This window comes from Scyliorhinus canicula, chromosome 12 (genome assembly GCF_902713615.1).
Source record: "Scyliorhinus canicula chromosome 12, sScyCan1.1, whole genome shotgun sequence".
Taxonomy (NCBI): domain Eukaryota; kingdom Metazoa; phylum Chordata; class Chondrichthyes; order Carcharhiniformes; family Scyliorhinidae; genus Scyliorhinus; species Scyliorhinus canicula.
Window position 1 is genome coordinate 161,985,362 of NC_052157.1, and position 23,960 is coordinate 162,009,321.

A 23,960-nucleotide genomic window follows, 5' to 3' on the forward strand; every position below is an offset into this window, starting at 1 on the left:
ACCGCTCGCGGCAGAAGAATTTGCGGATCCTGGGCCTCCCGGAGGGGCTGGAAGGATTGGACCTGGGGGCCTACGTGGTCACGATGCTGAACTCGCTAATGGGAGCGGGGTCCTTCCAAGGGCCCTTGGAGCTGGAGGGGGCCCATCGAGTGTTGGTGAGAAAGCCCAAGCCTAACGAGCCGGGGAGGCGGAGATAGTGGCGTCGATGGATGCGGAGAAGGCCTTTGACAGGGTGGAGTGGGGATACCTTTGGGAGGTTTTGAAGAGGTTCGGGTTTGGTGAGGGATTTATTAGGTGGGTGAGGCTGTTGTATGATGCCCCGGTGGCTAGTGTGATGGCGAATGGGAGGAGGTCAGAGAACTTTCAGTTGTACCGGGGGACGAGGCAGGGGTGCCCCCTGTCTCCCCTACTGTTTGCGTTGGCGTTCGAACCCCTGGCCATGGCGCTGAGGGAATCAAGGAACTGGAGGGGGATAGTGCGCCGGGGTGGGGGGGGTCGGCTGTCGTTGTACACGGACGATTTATTGTTGTACGTGGCAGACCCGGTGGGGGGGGATGCTGGAGGTGATGAGGATTCTTGGGGAGTTCGGGGACTTCTCTGGGTATAAGCTCAACGTGGGGAAGAGTGAGCTGTTCGTGATGCATTTGGGGGACCAGGAGAGAGAGATTGGGGAGCTTCCGCTGAAAAGGGCAGAGAAGAGCTTCAGATACCTGGGGGTCCAGATAGCCAGGAGCTGGGGGGCCCTGCATCGGCTCAAATTTACGAAGCTGGTGGAGCAGATGGAGGAGGAGTTTAGGAGGTGGGATGTGTTGCCACTCTCCCTAGCGGGCAGGGTCCAGTCGGTCAAAATAACGGTGCTCCCTAAGTTTCTGTTCCTCTTCCAGTGTCTACCTATCATGATTCCGAAGGCTTTTTTCAGGAGGGTCAGTAGGAGTATTACAGGGTTTGTGTGGGCGCAGAAGACCAGTTTCCACTGTTGCCGCAAAGGGGAGTTCAGGACAGGGTGCTCTCGGGGACGTGGGTCGGTGAGGGGAGGATCTCGGCAATCTACCAAGTGATGCAGGAGGGGGAGGAGGCCTCGTTGGAAGAGCTGAAAGAGAAGTGGGAGGAGGAGCTGGGAGAGGAGATTGATGAGGGAACGTGGGTGGATGCCCTGTGGAGGGTGAATTCCTCCTCCTCTCGCGCGGCTTAGTTTAATCCAACTAAAGGTGCTGCATAGGGCGCACATGACTGGGACAAGGCTGCGCAGGTTCTTTGGGAGAGAGGACAGGTGTGTCAGGTGTTCGGGGAGCCCAGCAAACCACACCCACATATTCTGGGCGTGTCCTGCGTTGGAGGGCTTTTGGAGTGGCGTCACGGAGATGCTGTCAAGGGTGGTTGGCTCCAGGGTGGAGCCGGACTGGGGGCTCGCAATTATCGGGGTAGCATCGGAGCCGGGAGTGCAGGAGGTGAAAGAGGCCAGTATTCTGGCCTTTGCATCCCTGGTAGCCCGGCGCAGGATTCTTTTGCAGTGGAAGGATGCGAGGCCCCCAAGCGCGGAATCCTGGATCAATGATATGGCCGGGTTCATCAAACTGGAGAGGGTCAAGTTTGCCCTAAGGGGGTCGGTGCAAGGGTTCTTCCAGCGGTGGCAGCCGTTTCTAGACTTCCTGACAGAGCATTAGGGGGTGGTCAACTTCAGCAGCAACCGGTGGGGGCGGGGGGAGGGAATGGGGATGGATGGAAGGGGGGGGTGGGGATGGAGGGGGGGGGGATGGGTGGGGGGGATGGGTGGGGGGGTTACTTGTTCGCTATGGGGGATGGGTGTGTGGTTCCATGGTTTCATGCTCATTATTTTTGTTAATTTATTGCTTTTGTATTGGGGGGGGGTTACTATTTTTCTTTGTTTTGTTGGTTAAAATTTGTTGAAAATTTGAATAAAAATTATTTTAAAAATAAATTAATTAATTAATGTCACGAGTAGGCTGACATTAACACTGCAATGAAGTTACTGTGAAAATTCCCTAGTCGCCGCATTCCAGCGCCTGTTCGGGTCACAGAGGGAGAATTCAGAATGTCCAATTCACCTAACCTGCATGTCTTTCGGGACTTGTGGGAGGAAACAGGAGCACCCGGAGGAAACCCACGCAGACACGGGGAGAAAATGCAGACACTGCACAGAGAGTGACCCAGGCCAGGAATCAAACCCAGGTCCCTGGAGCTACGAAGCAACAGTGCTAACCAATGTGCTACCTTGCCGCCCTTCTCACCAATTGAATCCCTGAGAGTGAGTCTGAGGCCAATTGATTTTGTGGCAGGTTTGCCTATTGCTGAGGAGGAGGTGCTGGATGATCAATAGTTGAGTAGAACACGAGACTACCTATCGTACTCGGTACTACCTGTAGTACCTAATGTACAGGTCACGGTTTTGGGTTGCTGGGTTTATACTGGGTCCAGCCTATGATATTAATGCCCATGTTACTGCATATTATATGAGTCACTGCTTCTGATCCCTAGTTTACTCTGGGGCACTCCACATTTCCCCTTCCCTGTCTGATTATACTGGGTTCTGGTGCTGAGCTGTGTGGCCGTGGAGAAGTACCAAGCAGAGTGTCTGGTGCTGCAGAGTGGCTGACTCATTGTGGAAACGCTTATATGGTTTGCAGCTCAGTTACAGTCATTGCATGTCTTTAAGGAGGTATGGTGGAGATGGGAAGAGAGATAACTGGGGTGGGAATGCACAGATCTCTCACACACAAACAGAAATATTGTTGGAAGACTGGCCTGATTAGACGGCTGAATTAACAAAGAACGTGAGTTAGCAACTAAATACATTTTATGTCATTGAATTCAATAGTGGTGAAGGGCCTGTATGGAATAAATGAGTTCACATCTCTTGTGTAAACTCTTTTAGCTGCCTGGGCACGTGTCAAGCATTTTAATTTTAAGCAAGTGCTTTTTTTAGACAGAATTCTCTTTCACTTATGTTTTCTGCATCATTGCAGCCCATTTGAATGTGCTCACTGTTATGTGACTTCCCCTGGTGGCTAGGCTGGGCATGGCAGGTATGTTCCTGCTTATACTTCTGATCCTGAAAATGCATAGGAATAGTAGAAGTCTGTTCTGCCCCTCTAGCTTATTCTGGCATTCAGTGATCATGGCTGATCTTTATCCAAACTCCAATCACCACCCGTGTACATTCTTGTCTATCAAAAATCACAACAAGGAAAAACCCTCCAGGCTTTGGCAAGCAAATTTTTGAATGCTGTCAAAAACTTTGGTCCACCTCGTGTCTCCAAGACTGAGATTATGTTTCGGGAGCACCAGACACACACACACCATGGAACAGCAGACAGAACCATTGATGGTGTCAGTCTCAAGACTATAAAAATTCTCATGCCTTTGTAATGTGCCCTCTGGAGATGGCACTATTTATGAAAATATCGGCTACACATCTTGAAGGCAAGTTCTGCCTGGAGCAGGCTCCATGATTGTGTTTGGAAACAGCACGGCATTAAGCTGAAGACTAAAATCAAACTCTACTGTGCCATTGTCCTTACCACCCTATTGTATGGCACAGAATCATGGGTTTGTGAAAGTTGCCACAACAAAGCTCTGGAGCACTTTCACTAAGGATATCTGATGTCCATCATGAGAAATTGATAACAGAACAAAATCACAAACAACGAGGTCCTTAGTCACGCTGGAATCAACAGCATGGAGACCACCCTCCAGACAATACAACTCTGATGGGTACGATGTCTCTCCCACATGGATTATTACAGATCTTCTCTGAAGAACTGTCTCGGGGCAATGCAAATGATACAAGGACACCCGAAAAAGAGCCTTAAAAACCTCTGCATTGCAGACCACCTCTCCAGCCGAGCTGCGCATGTGCAGGCAGCACTGAAACTTGGTTCAGTATGTTTCGAGGACCATCTACATCAAACTTTCAACATCCAGCATACCCAGAGGAAAGCCAGAGGTGGAGCAGTTGCACACGTTTCCCCAGGCATTACCTATAAAAACGCCAATTCTGTGAACATCCATGCTGATCCTGTATTGGGCTGGTTAGTCAAGAGAGTACCCACAAAAGGCAATATTACTGACAGCTTGGATATACTCGAATAAGAGGCGTCTACCACCATGGCAAGAATCTATCCATCCCAATTTTAAAATTACTAATTGAGCTAGGATCTACTACTTTCTGTGGGAGAGAATTCCTCACTTCGATCATCCTTTGCATGAGGGAGTGTTTTCTGACTTCTGAAAAACCTGATTTAAAGCTTATGTCCTCTTGTCTTGGACAATCCCACCAATGAGACAAGTTTCTACCTACCCTATAATTTCTTTCTCCAAGTGATAAAAACATCAATCTTCTCTGACTTTCAAGTGAATTCTGTCCGGTGACTTCCATTGCCAAAGGGCTGTGTTGATTAGTTCAGTACCTGGCATGGCAATGAGCAAATCAGATCAGGGGCTCTCAGTTTTGATCTCCAGACTGTGGTCTGTTAGTTGATCACATCTTGTTAGTGGAGATTTTGAGAAGAATCAGCCACGGTCTCTGCTTCTGATCTCTGTTCAATGACTTCCCACTGAAAAGTGTGTGTCAGTAAATCTCAGACACAAAGGGTCGTGCTGTCCCATAGTCGAATAGCCAGCCATCCACTGTTGTAATTTGTACAGCTAGACTGGTGATCTGGGGTGGATTGCAGAGGGTGTGCGACAACCATAAAGCAATATTCAGATTTCAGATAGGTTTAATTCTGTACTGTGAGCAAGAAAGAGATTTCTTGCCTCTTCCTAGACTGATTTCATTACCTCTGCTGTGTTCTCTTACACTGTCCACTTGTCCCGAAGTATCAACTCTTCTCACCTAATCTCCTTCTTCTAGTCATTCCAATCAACTCCCTGGGTTTTCTTTTTGCTCTGTTCCACATCCCACTGATACTGTTAATGAGCCTCCCACCACTGACTATTGCCCTCTGGAATATCTGTCCCTTTACAAACAAGGTCCCCCAGAGAGTTTAGAGTTTTGGTTGAAAAGGGAATTGAGGGTTAGGTGGGGGATGGAATTGAGGGTAATGTGGTTGGGGGGGGGGGGGGGGGGGGGGCACACAGAGGGCAGGAAGGTGGAGTTAAGACCACAATCTGATCAACCATGATCTTATTGAATGGCGGAGCAGACATGAAGGACCAAATGGCCTCCTTATGCTCTTAAGGCCTGTGTACCTGTGTTCTTTCAACTTGTCCTCATCCTTGATTAATCCATTGGCATTTTGGTCACTCATTTCTTTTCCTATTTAATTTGTTCCAACTGGCAGTTGAGCAGTTGCATCTATTCCCTTTCTCCTCTTGCTACATTTTAATACATTTTTAAAATAAATTTAGAGTAGTCAATTCTTTTTTTCCAATTAAGGGGCAATTTAGCGTGGCCAATCTAATTTGACAGGGGGATGAGAAAACGAGCTGTAGTCCAGAAGCCAGTGTTGAGAGTAGGGAGGTACTGAGGAGGGTATCAAGGTCGCAGGAGCGTACCAGCAGACAGAAAGGTGGGTTGAAGTGTGTCTACTTCAATGCAAGGAGCATCTGGAATAAGATAGGTGAACTTGGAGCGTGGATAGGCAGCACGGTGGTGCAGTGGGTTAGCCCTGTTGCCTTACGGCGCCTAGGTCCCAGGTTCGATCCCGGCTCTGGGTCACTGTCCGTGTGGAGTTTGCACATTCTCCCCGTGTTTGCGTGGGTTTTGCCCCCACAACCCAAAGATGTGCAGGGTAGGTGGATTGGCCACGTTAAATTGTCCCTTAATTGGAAAAAATGAATTGGGTACTCTAAATTTATTTTTTTTTAAACTTGGAGCGTGGATTGGCACTTGGATTGGTACGATGTCGTGGCCATTACGGAGATATGGTTAGAACAGGGACAGGAATGGTTGTTGGAAGTTCCGGGGTATAGATGTTTCAGTAAGAGTAGGGAAGGTGGTAAAAGAGGTAGAGGAGTGGCATTGCTAATCAAGGATCGTTTAACGGCTGCAGAAAGGCAGTTCGAAGGGGATCTGCCTACTGAGGTAATATGGGCCGAAGTTAGAAATAGGAAAGGAGCGGTCACGTTGTTAGGAGTTTTCTATAGGCCCCCAAATAGTAATAGAGATGTGGAGGAAGAAATTGCTAAACAGATTATGGATAGGTGTGGAGGTCTCAGGGTAGTTGTCATGAGTGACTTTAACTTTCCAAATATTGATTGGAACCTCTATAGATCGAAAAGTTCGGATGGGGCAGTTTTTGTACAGTGTGTGCAGGAGGGTTTCCTGACACAATATATGGATAGGCCGACAAGAGGGGGGGGGGCCACATTGGATTTGGTACTGGGTAATGAACCGGGCCAAGTGTTAGAATTGTTTGTGGGAGAGCACTTTGGAGATAGTGACCACAATGCGGTGTCTCACTATTGCAATGGAGAGGGATAGGGCCATACGGCAGGGCAAGATTTATAATTGGGGGAAGGGTAATTATGATGCGATTAAGCAAGAATTAGGGAGCATAAGATGGGAGCAGAAACTGTCAGGGAAAGGCACAAATGAAAAGTGGAGCTTGTTCAAGGAACAAATACTGCGTGTCCTTGACAGGTATGCCCCTGTCAGGCAGGGAGGAAATGGCCGTGTGAGGGAACCATGGTTCACAAAAGAGGTTGAATGTCTTGTCAAGAGGAAAAAGGAAGCGTATATAAGGATGAGAAAACGAGGTTCCGTTGGGTTGCTTTAGGGTTACAAGGTAGCAAGGAATGAGCTAAAAAAAAGGGCTTAGGAGAGCTAGGAGGGGGCATGAGAAGTCCTTGGCGGGTCGAATCAAGGAAAACCCCAAGGCTTTTTACTCTTTTATGTGAGAAATAAAAGAATGACCAGGGTGAGGTTAGGGCCGGTCAAGGACAGTAGTGGGAACTTGTGCATGGAGTCAGAAGAAATAGGAGAGGCGTTGAATTAATACTTTTCTTCAGTGTTCACCAAGGAGAGGGGCCATGTTTTTGAGGATGAAAGTGTGATACAGGTGGGTAGGCTGGAGGAGGTAGATGTTCTGAGGAAGGATGTATTTGCAATTTTGAAAAACCTCAGGGTCGACACGTCCCCTGAGCCAGGTGGGATATATCCAAGGATTCTTTGGGAGGCAAGGGATGAGATTGCAGAGCCTTTGGCTTTGATCTTTGGGTCCTCCCTGTCCACGGGGATAGTGACAGAGGACTGGAGAGTGGCAAATGTTGTTCCTCTGTTCAAGAAAGGGAATAGGAATGACCCTGGTAATTATAGGCCGGTTAGTCTTACTTTGGTGGTCGGTAAGTTAATGGAAAAGGTCCTGAAGGATAGGATTTTTTTTTTTTAAATTTAGATTACCCAATTATTTTTTCCAATTAAGGGGCAATTTAGCATGACCAATCCACCTACTCTGCACATTTTTTGGATCGTGGGGGCAAAACCCACACACACATGGGGAGAATGTGCAAGCTCCACACGGACAGTGAACCAGAGCCGGGATTGAACCTGGGACCTCAGCGCCGTGAGGCAGCTGTGCTAACCACTAGGCCACTGTGCTGTCCCGAAGGATAGGATTTATGACCATTTGGAAAGATGCAGCTTAATCCTGGATAGTCAACACGGATTCGTGAAGGATAAGTCTTGCCTCACAAATTTGATTGAATTCTTTGAGGAGGTAACTAAGTGTGTAGATGAAGGGAGAGCAGTTGATGTCGTATACATGGATTTTTGTAAGGCGTTTGATGAGGTCCCTATGGTTGGCTTATAAAGAAAGTAAGGAGGTGTGGGATAGAGGGAAATTTGGCCAATTGAATAAGTAACTGGCTATCACATAGAAGACAGAGAGTGGTGGTGGATGGAGAATTTTCAGACTGGAGACCAGTTACCAGCGGTGTACCACAGGGATCAGTGCTGGGTCCTCTGCTATTTGTGATTTTTATCAATGACTTGGAGGAGGGGGCTGAAGGGTGGGTCAGTAAATTTTCTGATGACACCAAGATTGGTGGAGTAGTGGATGAGATGGAGGGCTGTTGTAGGCTGCAAAGATGCATTGATAGGATGCAGAGCTGGGCCGAAAAATGGCAGATGGCGTTTCACCCTGATAAGTGCGAGGTGATTCATTTTGGTAGAAAAAATTTGAATGCGGATTACAGGGTCAACATCAGGGTTCTGAGGAATGTGGAGGAGCAGAGAGATCTTGGGGTTCATGTCCACAGATCTCTGAAGGTTGCCACTTAAGTGGATAGAGCCGTGAAGAAGGCTTATAGTGTGTTAGCGTTTATTAACAGGGGCTTGAGTTTAAGAGCCGCGGGGTTATGCTGCAACTATACGTGACCCTGGTGAGACCACATTTGGAGTATTGTGTGCAGTTCTGGTCACCTCATTATAGGAAAGATGTGGACGCATTGGAAAGGGTGCAAAGGAGATTTACCAGGATGCTGGCTGGTTTGCAGGATAGGTCTTATGAGGAAAGGTTGAGGGAGCGAGGGCATTTCTCATTGGAGCGGAGGAGGATGAGAGGCGACTTAATAGAGGTTTATAAGATGATGAGGGGGATAGATAGAGTGGACGTTCAGAGACTATTTCCTCGGGTGGATGTAGCTGATACAAGGGGGGCTAACTATAAGGTTCCGGGTGGGAGATATAGGAGGGATGTCCGAGGTAGGTTCTTTACTCAGATACTGGTTAGGGTGTGGAATGGACTGCCTGCTGTGATAGTGGAGCCGGACACTTTAGAAACTTTCAAGCGGTTATTGGATAGGCACATGGAGCACACCAGAATGATAGGGAATGGGATAGCTTGATCTTGGTTTCGGACAGTGCTCAGCACAACATCGAGGGCCGAAGGGCCTGTTCTGTGCTGTACTGTTCTATGTTCTAATCCAGCGACCTTGCACATATTTTTGGGTTGTGGGGGTGAGACCCACGCAGACGTGGGGAGAATGTGCAAACTCCACACAGACAGTGACCCAGAGCCGGGATCGAACCCAGGTCCTCCGTGCTGTGAGGTGCTAACCACTGCACCAGTGTGCCGCCCTGCTACATATTAATATGTACACGCTTTTTGCTTCTGCCCTTTCTGCCTCTTTTTCATGATCCTCACCATCTGCTATCCAGACTCCCTGCTGATTTCCTCATTGAAATCCCCTGCCTCTTTTCCTCACTCAATCTTTGCACTGAGCAATGACCCATCCCTGGTGATTTATCCCTCTCTTCATTTCTTCCATTTTCCCATCCTCATGGTCATAACCCTACATATTAGATCTCCCATTCATTCCATCCCTCACCTCCCTATTATGCCTTAATATCTCTCAGGCCTCTACCATTTTCCAGGCCATAGTCAACTTAGAAGAACATAGAACATTACAGCGCAGTACGGGCCCTTCGGCCCTCGATGTTGCGCCGACCTGTGAAACCATCTGAAGCCTATCTGACTTACACTATTCCATTTTCATCCATATGTCTATCCAGTGACCACTTAAATGCCCTTAAAGTTGGCGAGTCTACTACTGTTTCAGGCAGGGCGTTCCACACCCCTACTACTCTCTGAGTAAAGAAACTGCCTCTGACATCTGTCCTATATCTACTACCCCTCAATTTAAAGCTGTCCCCTCGTGTTGGTCATCACCATCCGAGGAAAGAGACTCTCACTGTCCACCCTATCTAACCCTCTGACTATCTTATATGTCTCTATTAAGTCACCTCTCAGCCTTCTCCTCTCTGTGTCCCTATTTCCCTCACTACCCACATTCCCATCTCTGCTCCCAGTTCCTCTGCCATCATTCTCCAGCTTTGACCTCCCTGCCCCAGAACTAGAGAAGAGGCTGATGGGTTAAGCTATTAGTGCTGCAGCCACCTCCAGATAAGCTTGCTCATTGGTGCAATTGGTACCACTTGCTATCTGGTTATTACACATTGCTCCTAGCTCTGTGGATATAAATCCTCTGACTTCCAGATGTAAGCTCATAAATAACTTGATTGGAGTTGGGAATGAGTGGGTTACGTGTGAGCAGGTATCTTTGGAATCTAGAGTCTGCGTTTGTGTACCGCTGCTAAAAGAATCTGGGTGCTGGAGGTTTGCATCAAAGCTGGAGTGTGCAATTTATTTTGAGAGAGAAAGAGATACATTATCTTTATTTTCACAGCCTGAAGATGTGACAAAGCACTTTACAGCCAATGCAATGTTGCATTTTCAGGCATGGGCACTTTTGTAGTGCAGGGAAATATTAGGGGGGGGCGGGGGGTGGCGCAGTGGTTAGCACTGCTGCCTCATGTCGCTAAGGACACAGGTTCGATCCCAGCACTGGGTCATTGTCCGTGTGGAGTTTGCACGTTCTCCCCGTATCTGCATGGGTCTCACCCCCACAACCCAAAAGATGTGCAGGGTAGATGGATTGGCTATGCTAAAATTGCCTCTTAATTGAAAAAATAATTAGATACGCTAAATTTATGAAACAAAATGTAGGGAAATGCTTAATTCCTGAAACCATGTTTCTGTCTTTGTTGTGTAAATACAGCAATCACTGCTCTGAAATGCATTATACTCTCTGCCAGATTTGTACCCATGCTCACATAATAATAATCGCTTATTGTCATGAGTAGGCTTTAATGAAGTTACTGTGAAAAGCCCCTAGTCGCCACATTCCGGCACCTGTTTAGGGAGGCCGGTACAGGAATTGAACTTGCGCTGCTGGCCTTGCTCTGCATTACAAGCCAGCTGTTTAGCCCACTGTGCTAAACCAGCTTCTTGAACTTAGAGTTTCAATATTGTTCTGTACGGTGATATGTGGATGGCTTTGTTGTATTAATGGGAGTTGTGATCTACACTGGACCAAATCTTCTCAGTCCAATTTTAATGGGGATCAGCCACAAAGCTAACAATAGTTGTCATTGACCGTGGAAAACTGTCATTTCTAAGAAACATCGCAGGATCGTTAATAGGTGCCGTAGGAGTTGATGCTGAGGAACCGTGAAGGAAATGCAGAGGGAGCTTTACTCTGTATCTAACCCCATGCTGTACCTGTCCTGGGAGTGTTTGATGGGGACAGTGTAGAGGAAGCTTTACTCTGTATCTAACCCCGTGCTGTACCTGTCCTGGGAGTGTTTGATGTGGACAGTGTAGAGGAAGCTTTACTCTGTATCTAACCCCGTGCTGTACCTGTCCTGGGAGTGTTTGATGGGGCAGTGTAGAGGGACCGTTACTCTGTATCTAACCCCGTCCTGAACCTGTCCTGGGAGTGTTTGATGTGGACAGTGTAGAGGGAGCTTTACTCTGTATCTAACCCCGTGCTGTACCTGCACTGGGAGTGTTTGATGGGGGCAGTGTAGAGGGAGCTTTACTCTGTGTCTAACCCCGTGCTGTACCTGTCCTGGGAGTGTTTGATGGGGACAGTGTAGAGGGAGCTTTACTCTGTATCTAACCCCGTGCTGTACCTGTCCTGGGAGTGTTTGATGGGGACAGTGTAGAGGGAGCTTTACTCTGTATCTAACCCCGTGCTGTACCTGCCCTGGGAGTGTTTGATGGGGACAGTGTAGAGGGAGCTTTACTCTGTATCTAACCCCATGCTGTACCTGTCCTGGGAGTGTTTGATGGGGACAGTGTAGAGGGAGCTTTACTCTGTATCTAACCCCGTGCTGTACCTGCCCTGGGAGTGTTTGATGGGGACAGTGTAGAGGGAAATTTACTCTACATCTAGCTGCTGTTACAATCCTAGTCGATGTTACAACTGGACAGTATGATTTGAGAATGGAACCGTGGCTCAAAAGACCGTAACTTTTAATTTTTAAAATCAAATATAGACGACCAGTGTCACAGGACCGTTAATTAGTTTTAACAACCAATTTTTCAAAATTAAACATGAACAAATTACAATACTCCTTTTGGTTAATAATTACATACAGGTTTTAAGATTAATACGGTTGACACAGTATATTTGAAGCTACAATGGTCTCATTAAGACACACAGTTTTTTTTTAAAACACACATATTGAATGTGATCAAACATACACTCCACTGTGAACCCAAGTTAGTGTCTGTGGAATTTGCCTCAGAATTTCCCCAGATGATTGTCAGGCAAGGATTTCCAAACTCTACTTCCAAAAACATGCTTTACAATCTGCCCTCACAAGGTGACATGGTGGCGCAGTGGTTATCACTGCTGCCACACAACGCCAAAGAACAGGGTGGCGCAGTGATTAGCACTACTGCTTCATGGCGCTGGGGACCTGGGTTCGATCCTGGCCCTGGGTCATGGTCCATGTGGAGTTTTCACATTCTCCCCATGTGTGCGTGGGTGAGAACCTCACAACCCAAAAGATGTGTAGGGTAGGTGGATTGGCCATGCTAAATTGCCCTTTAATTGGAAAAAAAAGTAATTCAACACTTTAAAATAAATAAAATCAGCCCTTATTATTATACTTTCCATTATGGTTTGCTTTGAAAAATCCAGTCCACATTTTCCAAAAGGCTCTTGTGAACCTAGCTACCGCTCCACTTTTACCAGCAAATTCACTCCAGGATTTTATACCAATCCTCCAGGATTTCTTTGTCATGACTGACTTAATACAAACTCTGATATCCAGCCAATATTGACTCCCAAATTATTTTATAATTTGGTCTCAGATTGCAGTAAGACATTCCAAACTTTAGGATTACTTCTCAGCTTTGCCTGTGATGCACATGAACATTATGCTGGTCTATTTCCAGGTTTCTAGAACCAACCATCCTTTAGCGACTCTGGAGCTTGCTTTCTTACATCTTCCGGCTTTGAGCGGAGCAATGAGAGCTGCATTCTCACTCTCCCTGTCGCAATGAGAGCTGCATTCTCACTCTCCCTGTCGCAATGAGAGCTGCATTCTCACTCTCCCTGTCGCAATGAGAGCTGCATTCTCACTCTCCCTGTCGCAATGAGAGCTGCATTCTCACTCTCCCTGTCGCAATGAGAGCTGCATTCTCACTCTCCCTGTCTCTGACTGCTGTTAGCAGAGGTGTGGGAGATGTTCCCTCTCCGGTGGCCTGTCTGCATTTAACTGCCCTGACTTCCAGTTAAAACTAAAGGACAAAGGAAAGTTTTTTCCCCTTACAAGGGCCTCTAGTTTTCAAGCAGCTATATTTACTCTTCACACCAAAGCTCTTTCTATTATAGTTGAAACTTAACCAACCCAGACACAAACAAATTTGCCAACATGAGTCTAACTATAAATCTCTTCCGTATAATCTCTTAAAACTACTATTTTTCTCACACTGCACACCAAAGATTTGATCCATGCTGACACTGCCAACTCAGCACTGAGAGAGTGCTGCACTGTTGGAGATGCCATCTTTTCAACGAGATGTTAAACTGATATCCCATTTAGCCACTCAGCTGGTCATAAAAAAATCCCAGGGTAATGCTTAAAGAAGTACAGAGGAGTCCAGTCCCTTAACCAACATTACTGAAAACGAGGATGATCTGGGAATTGTTGTTTGTGTGGTCTTACTGTTCACAAATAGTATCTGCATTTCTTATAACAACAAACTTACAATGTAACCCATTCACTGTGAAGCACTTTGAGAAGCCCTGTGATCAGAAAGGTGGGATTTATAGATGAGTTTATTTTTTTCCTTCTCTATTTCTCTCCCTCTTTATTGCCTCCTCCTTTCCACCCTCCCTATTGATTGGGAGATCAGGAAGATGAGTAGACAACATATTTCTCTGTGTGTGTGAGAGAGAGGTGAATGGAACCATTTCCACCAGACTTTTAAAAGTGTCCAATGAATATTAAAATTTGGTAGGTTATGAAAGCAAGAACATTGTAAATGTGATTGAAGCGGCTCTGTGCCTTGGATGTACACTGTATTTCTAGGGAAGGCTGAGGTTGTTGGTGAGGGTAGGAAAGCTACCAAGTTTCCATGAGCTTAATTATTCTTTTTGTTTGTTTCCAGGGTCCAGTGTTGCTTCAAGCTACCCAGTTTTAAATTTCCTCCTTTATGTTCCTGAATACTCTCATTCTCCTCTGTACATCCGTGACAGCAATGGATCTCCTGTTGAATCAAACGCCTTCCACAGCTCCCGATGGGGAGGAATCATGGTAATGTCACAATAGCCTTTAAATAAAAAAATATTGTGCTTATTGAACCCTCTTCCATCTAACGCTTCACAAACAAATATTCTGAAGCGCAATATCCATTCCTGTCTCTGCTGATGCAGCAGCCATTCTGCATACAACAAGCTTCTACAAGCAGCAGGGAGAGGAATTAGCTGTTTGTGTTGGTGTTCATTGAGTGAGGAATGTTGCTTTGTACATCAAGAGAACAACCACATCTTAACATAGTGCCATGGGACTTACATTCACAACAGTCAGACACGTCTGAGTCAGTCATCTTATCTGATGGGTGGCACCTGTGAAAAATGCTGTGCATCCTCAGTGGTAAATGTCGGCCGAGATATTAGACTCTCATCTTGGTTTCAAAGTAAGTTTGTGCTTGTGGTTCCCACCCCCTGACTCCCTGATCCTGGCTGGACCCATCATTAAGTAGAGGTAAAGTACAGTGGCATGGAGTACTACAAAAAGACACAGGAAAGGATGGGCTGGTCCATCGTGATGCAGCAAAGGTTCCAATATTAGTCACTTAACCTCTTCGGGGAGTCAAACGGTTGGTAAAAATCCCTCGATCGTTTCAGGGAGGAAAGATCTGGAAAATTCCTTTTGACCCACTGCGGTGATTTCAAAACTAGTTCCAGGAGTTTGCAGTTAAGAAGTTCAAACCTACCTCTGTGTGCAGTGATATTGGCCACAGCGAGATATTTGTCTAGTTGCTACTTGAATTGCCACAGTAAATCCACTCAGCCCAGCCTTTATTCAAAGAAATGCCCCCTGACATCTAACATAGTCCAATCCACACCCAGCTTAAAACCTCTCATTGTCCCTAACCTATTTAGCAATAGTGGTCTGTCAACTCAGATGCAGGTTGGTCCATTCAATCACCACTAAATTTGTTTTAGTGTTTAAAAAAAAACGAATCTCTTTGAAACTAGCTAGCCCTCCTTTGAATCTATCCACAGGCCTACATCACCCAATATCAGCATCCAGCTTCATCCATGGGGAATGGTATGTTAGGGAGTAACATATTCTTATGGGGAGATGGTGGTAATGTCATTGGGTTATTAATCCAAAGGCTCTGGCTAGTGGAGGCGAATGCTCCAGAAACATTGCTTCAAATCCCACCATGGTAGTTGGTGGAATTTAAATTCAATGAATAAAATCTGCAGTTGAAAGCTAGTCTCAGTAATTGTGCTTCACCGTGTGCTGTGATATTGTTGTGGTGATGAGGCTTGCGAGACTGGGAGCTCCTGGGAGCTGTACCAGTTGGTTTAGGCCGCCTGGCAGGTTTAACCATGACGGGCAAGTTTCGGGTGAGGAACCATACTAACACAGCAACTGGGCCTCCATGGGGCCAACAACTCCATCCTGTAAAACAACACCATATTACAAAAACGGTGACAAATTCCTTAACAACACCTGCAGACCCAATGGGAAACCCCAATCGACATGTTGGCAATATGTCAGTTTGCAATGGTAGCACAGTTGGGGACGTAAGGAGCTCGATGGGGAGTTTTCTGGCCCCAAAACAACAGTCTGTCTTGGAGCATGAAATGTCCACACCATGTATGGAATATATGGAACAGCACAAGGTACCAGAGAGAGGCTTGGGTACAAATTGATCATTCGAGGTATAAACATAAACGGGGCAGGCCAAAAACATGGTGTAGGACTGTGGTGACTGAACTGGAAGAGATGGGGTGAGGCACAAGCCACAGCACAAGACAGGGCCCGAAGGAGGAACAATGTGGCGGACTTGTGTCCCATCAAGGGCTAGAAGGATAACTAACTCAATAATGAACCGTGAAACTTTTCTTTAGCATGTGCAGAAATTACCAAGCCAGGCAAAAGCTTCCAAAATGGTTAAATGGCGCTCTGAGTGCTCTGCTGAATTTTGTCAGGGTTCAGTTGTCAGTGATATGAGTCATTGATTGGGAGGCACTACAGCTGCAGCCCAGGTTCCCTGCAAGGTCCCACTTGTGCTGACTTGCTGCACAAAGACCGTAGCCAGTGCTGAAGTGGGTGGAATGTCCAATGTTGATGTGACAGGTTGAATCAGAGTAAGCTGTGGAATCTGTACTCTGTAGCCATGTAGATGATGGCAAGAGTGTGGTCCTTACGATTTGAGCATCTGCATCCCATGAAAAGCCAGCAGGTTTGCGGAGGTTGTTTTGCGTTTTGATCTATGCTGTTAGCACGCTCAGATGTCTTTTGTGCGTCAGTGTAATGTCAACCGGTTATTTGATCTTGAAGTCATCACAGTAAAGTCCAAATTCTGTGGCCTGATGTCCACAGTAATATACGCTCCAGCTTGCATCAGTGAATAATAAGCAGGATCCTAGGCTGATTCTCGCCTGCGGTTCAGTTAAGGGTAAAACCAAGATAAGGGATGTTGTTTGTGATTCATTCTCCTGTCATTCAAGGAGATGTTGAGTTTCCTCTTTGCGTTGGCATTGTGGAGCTGGAATAAGCTGAAGGTGCCATGTCTTACAGTGGTTGGCCAATTTGGATTGGATTGGATTTGTTTATTGTCACGTGTACCGAGGTACAGTGAAAAGTATTTTTCTGCGAGCAGCTCACCAGATCATTAAGTACATGGGAAGAAAAGGGAATAAAAGAAAATACATAATAGGGCAACACAAGGTATACAATGTAACTACATAAGCACTGGCATGGGATGAAGCACACAGGGTGTAGTTTTAATGTGGTCATTCAATAAGAGGGTCGTTTAGGAGTCTGGTAACAGCGGGGAAGAAGCTGTTTTTGAGTCTGTTTGTGCGTGTTCTCAGACTTCTGTATATCCTGCCTGATGGAAGAAGTTGGAAGAGTGAGTAAGCCGGGTGGAAGGGGTCTTTAATTATGCTGCCCGCTTTCCCCCGGCAGCGGGAGGTGTAGATGGAGTCAGTGGATGGGAGGCAGGTTTGAGTGATGAACTGGACGGTATTCACAACTCTCTGAAGTTCCTTGCGGTCCTGGGCCGAGCAGTTGCCATACCAGGCTGTGATGCAGCCAGATAGGATGCAATATTGCAATTTTGCAATATTGTGAAAGGAAAACTGCTATCTTTTAAAAAAAATTTAGAGTACCTAATTATGTTTTTCCAATTAAGGGGCAATTTAGCGTGGCAAATCCACCTAACCCGCACATCTTTGGGTTGTGGGGGCGAAGCCCACGGAAACACGGGGAGAATGTGCAAACTCCACACGGACAGTGACCCAGAGCCCAGATCGAGCCTGGGACCTCAGCGCCATGAGGCAGCAGTGCTAACCCACTGTGCCACCGTGCTGTCCCGAAATCTGCTATTCTTGCCTGGACTGGCCTACATGTAACTCCAGATTTATAGCAATGCGCTTGCCTCAGAAATGTCTTCACAAGCCATTCAGTTCAAGGGCAATGAGGGATGGGCAACAAATCCTGACCTTGCCAGAAATGCCCAAATCCCGAGAAAAAGAAAGTAACTGAAAACATGCAGAAAAATGAAGGAGTTAGGAAGGGAGGGAGGTTAAAAAAATTGAATAGAATGTGTGTGGGAACCATGCTGCTTAACATGCCTTTCACAATTTTCTATTTTTTTGGGAAAATATTTAGGGTGGCCATGGTGTATTGCACTTGCAGACAGGATTCCTTTCTACCCCTTCTCCCTTCCTGCTTTCCAGACCCCTCACTTCCCCTCTTCACTGCCCCACACAAAGCTACTGTGCAATCACAGCATTCTCCTTTGGACACTCCAGCCCAGGTTGGTACTGCATCATCGTGCAAGGCGGTAGCACTGTTGGTTGGTGCAGCCAAACAGCTGGGATTAGATATTGGCCATCCTTCTTGGTAGTGAATCATTGGAAGGCAGGGAGCTTAACGGCTGCGGCCCACTCCTCCAGAGAGCCAGTATTCAGTGTTTGGAATCTAAAATGGTCAGGTTGGTTCTGATTTTCCTTCTGATTTGCCCCCTCTTTGTTTAAGGGAAGAAAATCTTGCTGAAGATTGTGTGGTGGGGGAGTGGGTAGTACGCCTTCACATGCCTCAGGTCTTAATATCAATAGATTATTTGATCTTGAAAATCATCACAATCAAGCTCAAATTCTGTCCTGGTCTGATGTCCACAATCTCGCACAAATTCAGCTTGTATCAGTGAATAATGAGCAGGATCCCTGGCTGATTCTCACCTTCTGGCAGAGCAGCAGCAACCAGATGTGACATCCCTATCTCTATATCAGTTGAGGCCAATTAACGTGACGCAGACCAGGGATTGATCCTGGTGTGTAGTTTTGTGCCTTACTAACTGAATCACCTGTAGACTTCTGCCAGTATTTTCCGAGATAAGAATTGATTACAGGTTCTGTAATTTTTTAAAAGTTGAATGAGTTAGCTGTTCGCAGTTTCCTTTGCAACCAGCATCCTTTACCATTTTACAGCCGTCCTTAGATATCTCTTTTTTTGCAGCATTTCCTGGCCGTGGCCTCTATGGCTTTGACGTGGAAGGTGTTGCAAATCATTATGTGCATGATTGCACCTCCAAAGGAATGTATTTAGACCCGAGAGGTCCACTGCAGTCCCAGCTTATAGATAACAACCTCCAGGCAGCATCCATAGCAACACCTGTTGCTAGTCGCTCTAGCAACGGTATCCATAACAACATAGCTTCGCACTCCCTGGTGCTTGTCTCTGCATCAGTGCTGAAAATAGCACACGGTTTAATTTCCTGTTTTTCTAAAAAGGATTTCCACATAGGCAGGTTTCTTAATTCTGCAGTGATTTACTATATCCAGCATTTGATTCACTGTATTTGTAACAAATTGGACATTACTGAATTCATAAGAAATAGTGGCTTTATACATTTCATGCTGTGATATCACAATGCGCACCTAAATAAACAACAACAAAAAATCTGCTCTTTTTTCAAATAACTGGAGAGAGAGCAAATTACTGTAAAGTGCACTCTTTCTGTCAATCTATTCTCTGTCATTGTGCTTTTTTGTGTGTGTCTTGATTTCTCGGGACTGTCTTGCAGTATTTCTTTGCCCTTTACTTTCTTGTTCCTCCTGAGCTCCAAATACATTGCCCTACTTTAATTTCAGCACACTGAGAGTGCAGCAGGAAGAATCCTCACTGTGCTGAAAGCAACACTTGCCATAATATTGTAACTCACAGCTTGCCAGGACATCGAAACTGTAAAATCCCTCAATCTTAACACAAGATATTTTCCTTGGGTTAATCATCTAAGACTACTCTTGTTCCATGCAAATCGGAGTGAACCTTTATTTATCCAGCACCTAGCTAATCATGGTAAGCCGGGGAGATCAAGTAGAAAACCATTGTTACTATATCCCGGCTTATTATCTATATCACCTCTTGTGATTCCCTTGACTTTGAAAGGTGAAAGAATATCTACCGTCAGATTGTAGCTTAGCATACAAACAACTAACACCACAAAGCGTACACAGCCGATGATAAGAGACTGAATTACACTGCCTCAGAGATATGAAAATATACATTTACTTCTGAGTATGAAACAAGGTTTCTGTATAATCTAATGTGGTGGCTAGTTGCTGACCGACAACACAGCTGTGCCCCACCACAGACTCTGTTGACCGTTAACACCAAAACATCCTGAAATATTTCCAAAACTTCTTTTAAGATAAACTGGAACAAAGGAAATTAATATCTCTCCAACTCGATAGTTTGACATTCTATAACGTGTTACACATTGTGAGGCTTCCTGTTTGTGCCAAACTTCCTTCCTGTGTTGCTGTAACAGTGTTACCATTATTGCCTGAATGCCAGTTTTAACTTGTGTTTTAAGCTGTAGAAACTTTTGAAAATATTGGCAGGAAAAGACAACCAGTTCTTTCTTTCAAATTTAAAGTGCCCAATCCCCCCCCCCCCAATTAAGGGGCAATTTAGCGTGGCCAGTCAACCTACCCTGCACATCTTTGGGTTGTGGGGGTGAAACCCACGCAGACATGGGGAGAATGGGCAAATGGACAGTGACCTGGGGCCGGGATTGAACCCGGGACCTCGGCGCTGTGAGGCAGCAGTGCTAACCACTGCGCCACCGTGCCGCCCCCAACAACTGGTTCATCGGGATTGCCCATTTCATGGTGGCCAGAGCAATGTGACTAAACGCTTCTTTACCCCTCAACTCTCTCCCCTGCCATGCAATCTACTGGGGCAGAGCAATGCAGAGAAAAAAAACCAATGTCCAGTAAGGAAAAAAAAGATACTCTGGTAAATTCCTCATGAACCTCTGCAAGTGTTTGAAACCGGTCCATGAGATTACATGGACCAAGCATTATTTTCTAAATAAATAAAAAAATTTAGAGTACCCAAATCTTTTTTTTCCAATAAAGGGGCAATTTAGCATGGCCAATCCACCTACCCTGCACATCTTTGGGTTGTGGGGGCTAGACCCATCAGACACGGGGAAAATGTACAAACTCCATACGGACAGTGACCCGGGGCCAGTATCGAAACTGGGTCCTCGGTGCCGCCCCTGTTATCTACTAAGTTATGAAGCGAGGTTATCTACTAAGTTATGAAGAGAGGTTATCTACTAAGTTATGAAGAGAGGGCAGCACGGTGGCGCAGTGGGTTAGCCCTGTTGCCTCACGGCGCCAAGGTCCCAGGTTCGATCCTGGCTCTGGGTCACTGTCCGTGTGGAGTTTGCACATTCATCCCATGCTTGCGTGGCTTTCACTCCCACAACCCAAAGATGTGCAGGCTAGGTGGATTGGCCACGCTAAATTACCCCTTAATTAGAAAAAATGAATTGGGCACTCTAAATTTTTTTTAAAAAGTTATAAAGAGAGATTGGGGGCGGCATGGTGGCGCACTGGTTTTTACCCATAGGTGGTGACGGTCTGGAATGCACTACCTGGGAGGGTGGTAGAGGCAGGTTGCATCACACCCTTTAAAAAAGTACCTGGATGTGTACTTGGCCCGTCATAACATTCAAGGCCATGGGCCAGGTGCTGGCAAATAGGATTAAGTAGGCAGGTCAGGTGTTTGTGTCAGTGGAGAACCGATGGGTTGAAGGATCCCTTCTGTGCTGTATTACTCTGATTCTGAGATACTACTGTCATGCTTACCATTGAGTCCTCTGGTATGCATTGACACACTGCCTCTGTCTCAGCCAGCTGTATACTTGTGCCTAGTTGGGAGTGGTAAATCAGTTGGACCTAGCATGAGGCAGGATACAGGCAACTGAGTTTTGAACACAAGTTAATGGAGGGATGTGGACTGGGAGGCAGGCAACCAAAATATTGAAGATATAGACGAGGGATGATAAAAACATGACTAAGAAAAGAGTAGGGCCCATAAAAGACCAAAAAGATAACCGATATGTGGAGGTGGAGGTTGTTTGTTATGGTTCTTAAAGAATACTTTGTGTCTGTCTTCACAAAAGAAGGCGACAATGCAATCATTGTAGTTAAGGAAGAGGAGTGTGAAATAGTGGATGTAATAAACATAGTGAGAGAGGAAGTATCAAGAGAATTAGTATCCTTGAAAATGTATAAACCAACAGGGCTGGATAAAATGTATCCTAGCCTGTTAAAAGAAACCAGGGCGGAAGTTGCACAGGGCCTGACCACCATTTTCTAACTTGCACTGGACACAGGTGAGGTGTCAGAGGATTGGAGATCTAATATTGTACCTTTGTTTAAAAAAGGAACGATGGATGGACGGGATAATTACAGGCCAGTCAGTAGGCAAATTACTGGTTTTAATTCTGAGGGACAGGATAAATTGCCCTTAAAAAAAGCATGGATTAATCAAGGACAATCCGCATCGATTTGTTAAAGAAATTTTGTGTCTGACCAATTTGATAGTTTAGAGGAGATAACGAGGATTTTTAAGGTAGTGCAATTGATGTGGTATGTATGGATTTTGGTAAGGCTTTTAACAAGGTCCCAGATGGCAGACTGGCTTTTTAAAAAAGCCCATGGGACCCAGGGGAGTATAGCAAGCTGGATGGGAAGTTAGTGGCAGGAAATGAAGGGGAATTGTTGACGGATGTTTTTGTGACTGGAAAGTTTACAGCTTAAAACAAGTTAAATTGGCAATGATGGTAACACTGCAGTCTTGAAGGTGCTGTCGTTCAGATGAGGTGTTTAACTGAGTTGCCCAATCTCTCCCTCTTTTGGACACAACAGGGCATTTAGAGACAGACCTTGCCAATGCCACTCTCATCCAACCAGTAAAATAAAAATAAAAATACAAAAGATCCCATGACATAACTTTGAGGAATAGTTGTGAAGTTCTACCTGGTAACCTAGCCAATATTTAGCATTCACCCAACATTGCGCAAATATAATCTGCGTATTTTGATTTTGGGGGTGGGGGGGAAGTTGGGAGGGTTGGGGGGAGGGGGACTGTATGTGTTAATGGTGACTATGGCTGATTCCTGATTCCTTTTGTCATTTGTTTATGTCAACATGCGGGCTAATGTTTGGGGGTTTGGTGGGAGGGTGGGATCATTGTTATTGATCTGGGGATTCACATTACATTCGTTACTGATTATTGTTTATTGTTGGGTGTAAATTTGGGAGAAAATGTGAAAAAGGAGGAGAATAAGAACATTTTATTAAAAACCTAATCTTATTTTGTTGCTGTTTGTGGGATCTTGCTGTGCGCAAATGGTCTGCCAATGTTTTCTACATTACAACAATGACTACACTTCAGAGTACTCCATTGCAGAGGTCATAAAAGGTGCTACATAAATCCAAGTTAGTTAATTGTTTATACATAGAATGTAAGTATATAAACATTATATACATTTACAAAGGACTGAGCTGTAATTTAAGGTGTCATCAGCCGTAATCTGTTTCTCAGTTCTTTGATCAGTAAGTTCTGAGATGTTTCTTTGTCATTAACATGCTAATATTGTTTCCTGATCAGATTTACAACGTGGATCAGCGGCAACTAAACGAGACCCAGCTGCCAGTCGCGGTCAACATAGACATGGCTCGAGTGATGGAAGTGTTTCTGTCACAGCTGCGGTAAGACAAAAGAAAGTACTTGCATTTCTTTAACACCAACTGCGTCACAGCTGACACCTAAAACTCCTCAAACTATTACGACAGTGAGACTGATGCTAATGGACTACGGGAAAGCAATGGCAGTAGATAGGATAGCACCATAGGACATCCATTGGTCTATAATTTTTTATTGAAAATATAAATTGAAATGTTATTTTCCAATAAATATGCAGATTTGATACTCTATAAGCCAGGTATAGACTGGTTAGTCTGTCGCTTTTATCAGTGTCCTGCAGACTGCTATCTGCATACACCATCCATTGTGAAAGTTATGGCAGCTAATTACTGTTTGCTTGTACCGGCAGTTGTAAAATCGTGATACTGTATTTAAGGTTTTGATGCCAGCTGGATTTTAAATGCCAAAATATCATGAATGTTCCAAACTCCAACCAACAGCAGTTTGTTGGTAGCCATGTCTGGCATGGAGGAGTCAGTGCCAAGTGTTCGGCAAGCTGCAGGAAGTTCACTAGGGGGTGTCAGCATTGCTTTCTGAGAACCAGTTGGAGCAATGTGGCCTCCCATGCTGCAGGCGTGAGGCCAGGCAGTTAAATAAAGATGAGCATTCCTGGTGCCAGATTGGGTGAAGGGCTTGGAGCTCAGCTCTGGGATAAACACACCGTTGTAGCTTTGCGCAGTATGCTTTAGCCTGAGCAAAATTGTTCTAAGTTTTTTTTTTAAAATTTAGAGTACCCAATTATTTTTTCCAATTAAGGGGCAGTTTAGCGTGGCCAATTCACCTAACCTGCACATCTTTTGGGTTGTGGGGGCGAAACCCACGCAGACACGGGGAGAATGTGCAAACTCCACACAGACAGTGACCCAGGGCCGGGATTCGAACCCGG

The 23,960-nt window shown here is 45.6% G+C and overlaps 1 protein-coding gene across 2 annotated transcripts in view; it reads left to right on the top strand.

The window, feature by feature from the left end:
- Positions 1-23,960, top strand: part of pigs (phosphatidylinositol glycan anchor biosynthesis, class S) — a 51,201-nt gene that overhangs the window by 21,969 nt on the left and 5,272 nt on the right. For both annotated transcript variants that reach the window (XM_038814751.1, XM_038814752.1), the window contains exons 8-9: positions 13,929-14,074; positions 22,979-23,079. In XM_038814751.1, coding sequence (XP_038670679.1) covers positions 13,929-14,074; positions 22,979-23,079 — 247 coding nt within the window. The remainder of the gene's footprint in view (positions 1-13,928; positions 14,075-22,978; positions 23,080-23,960) is intronic.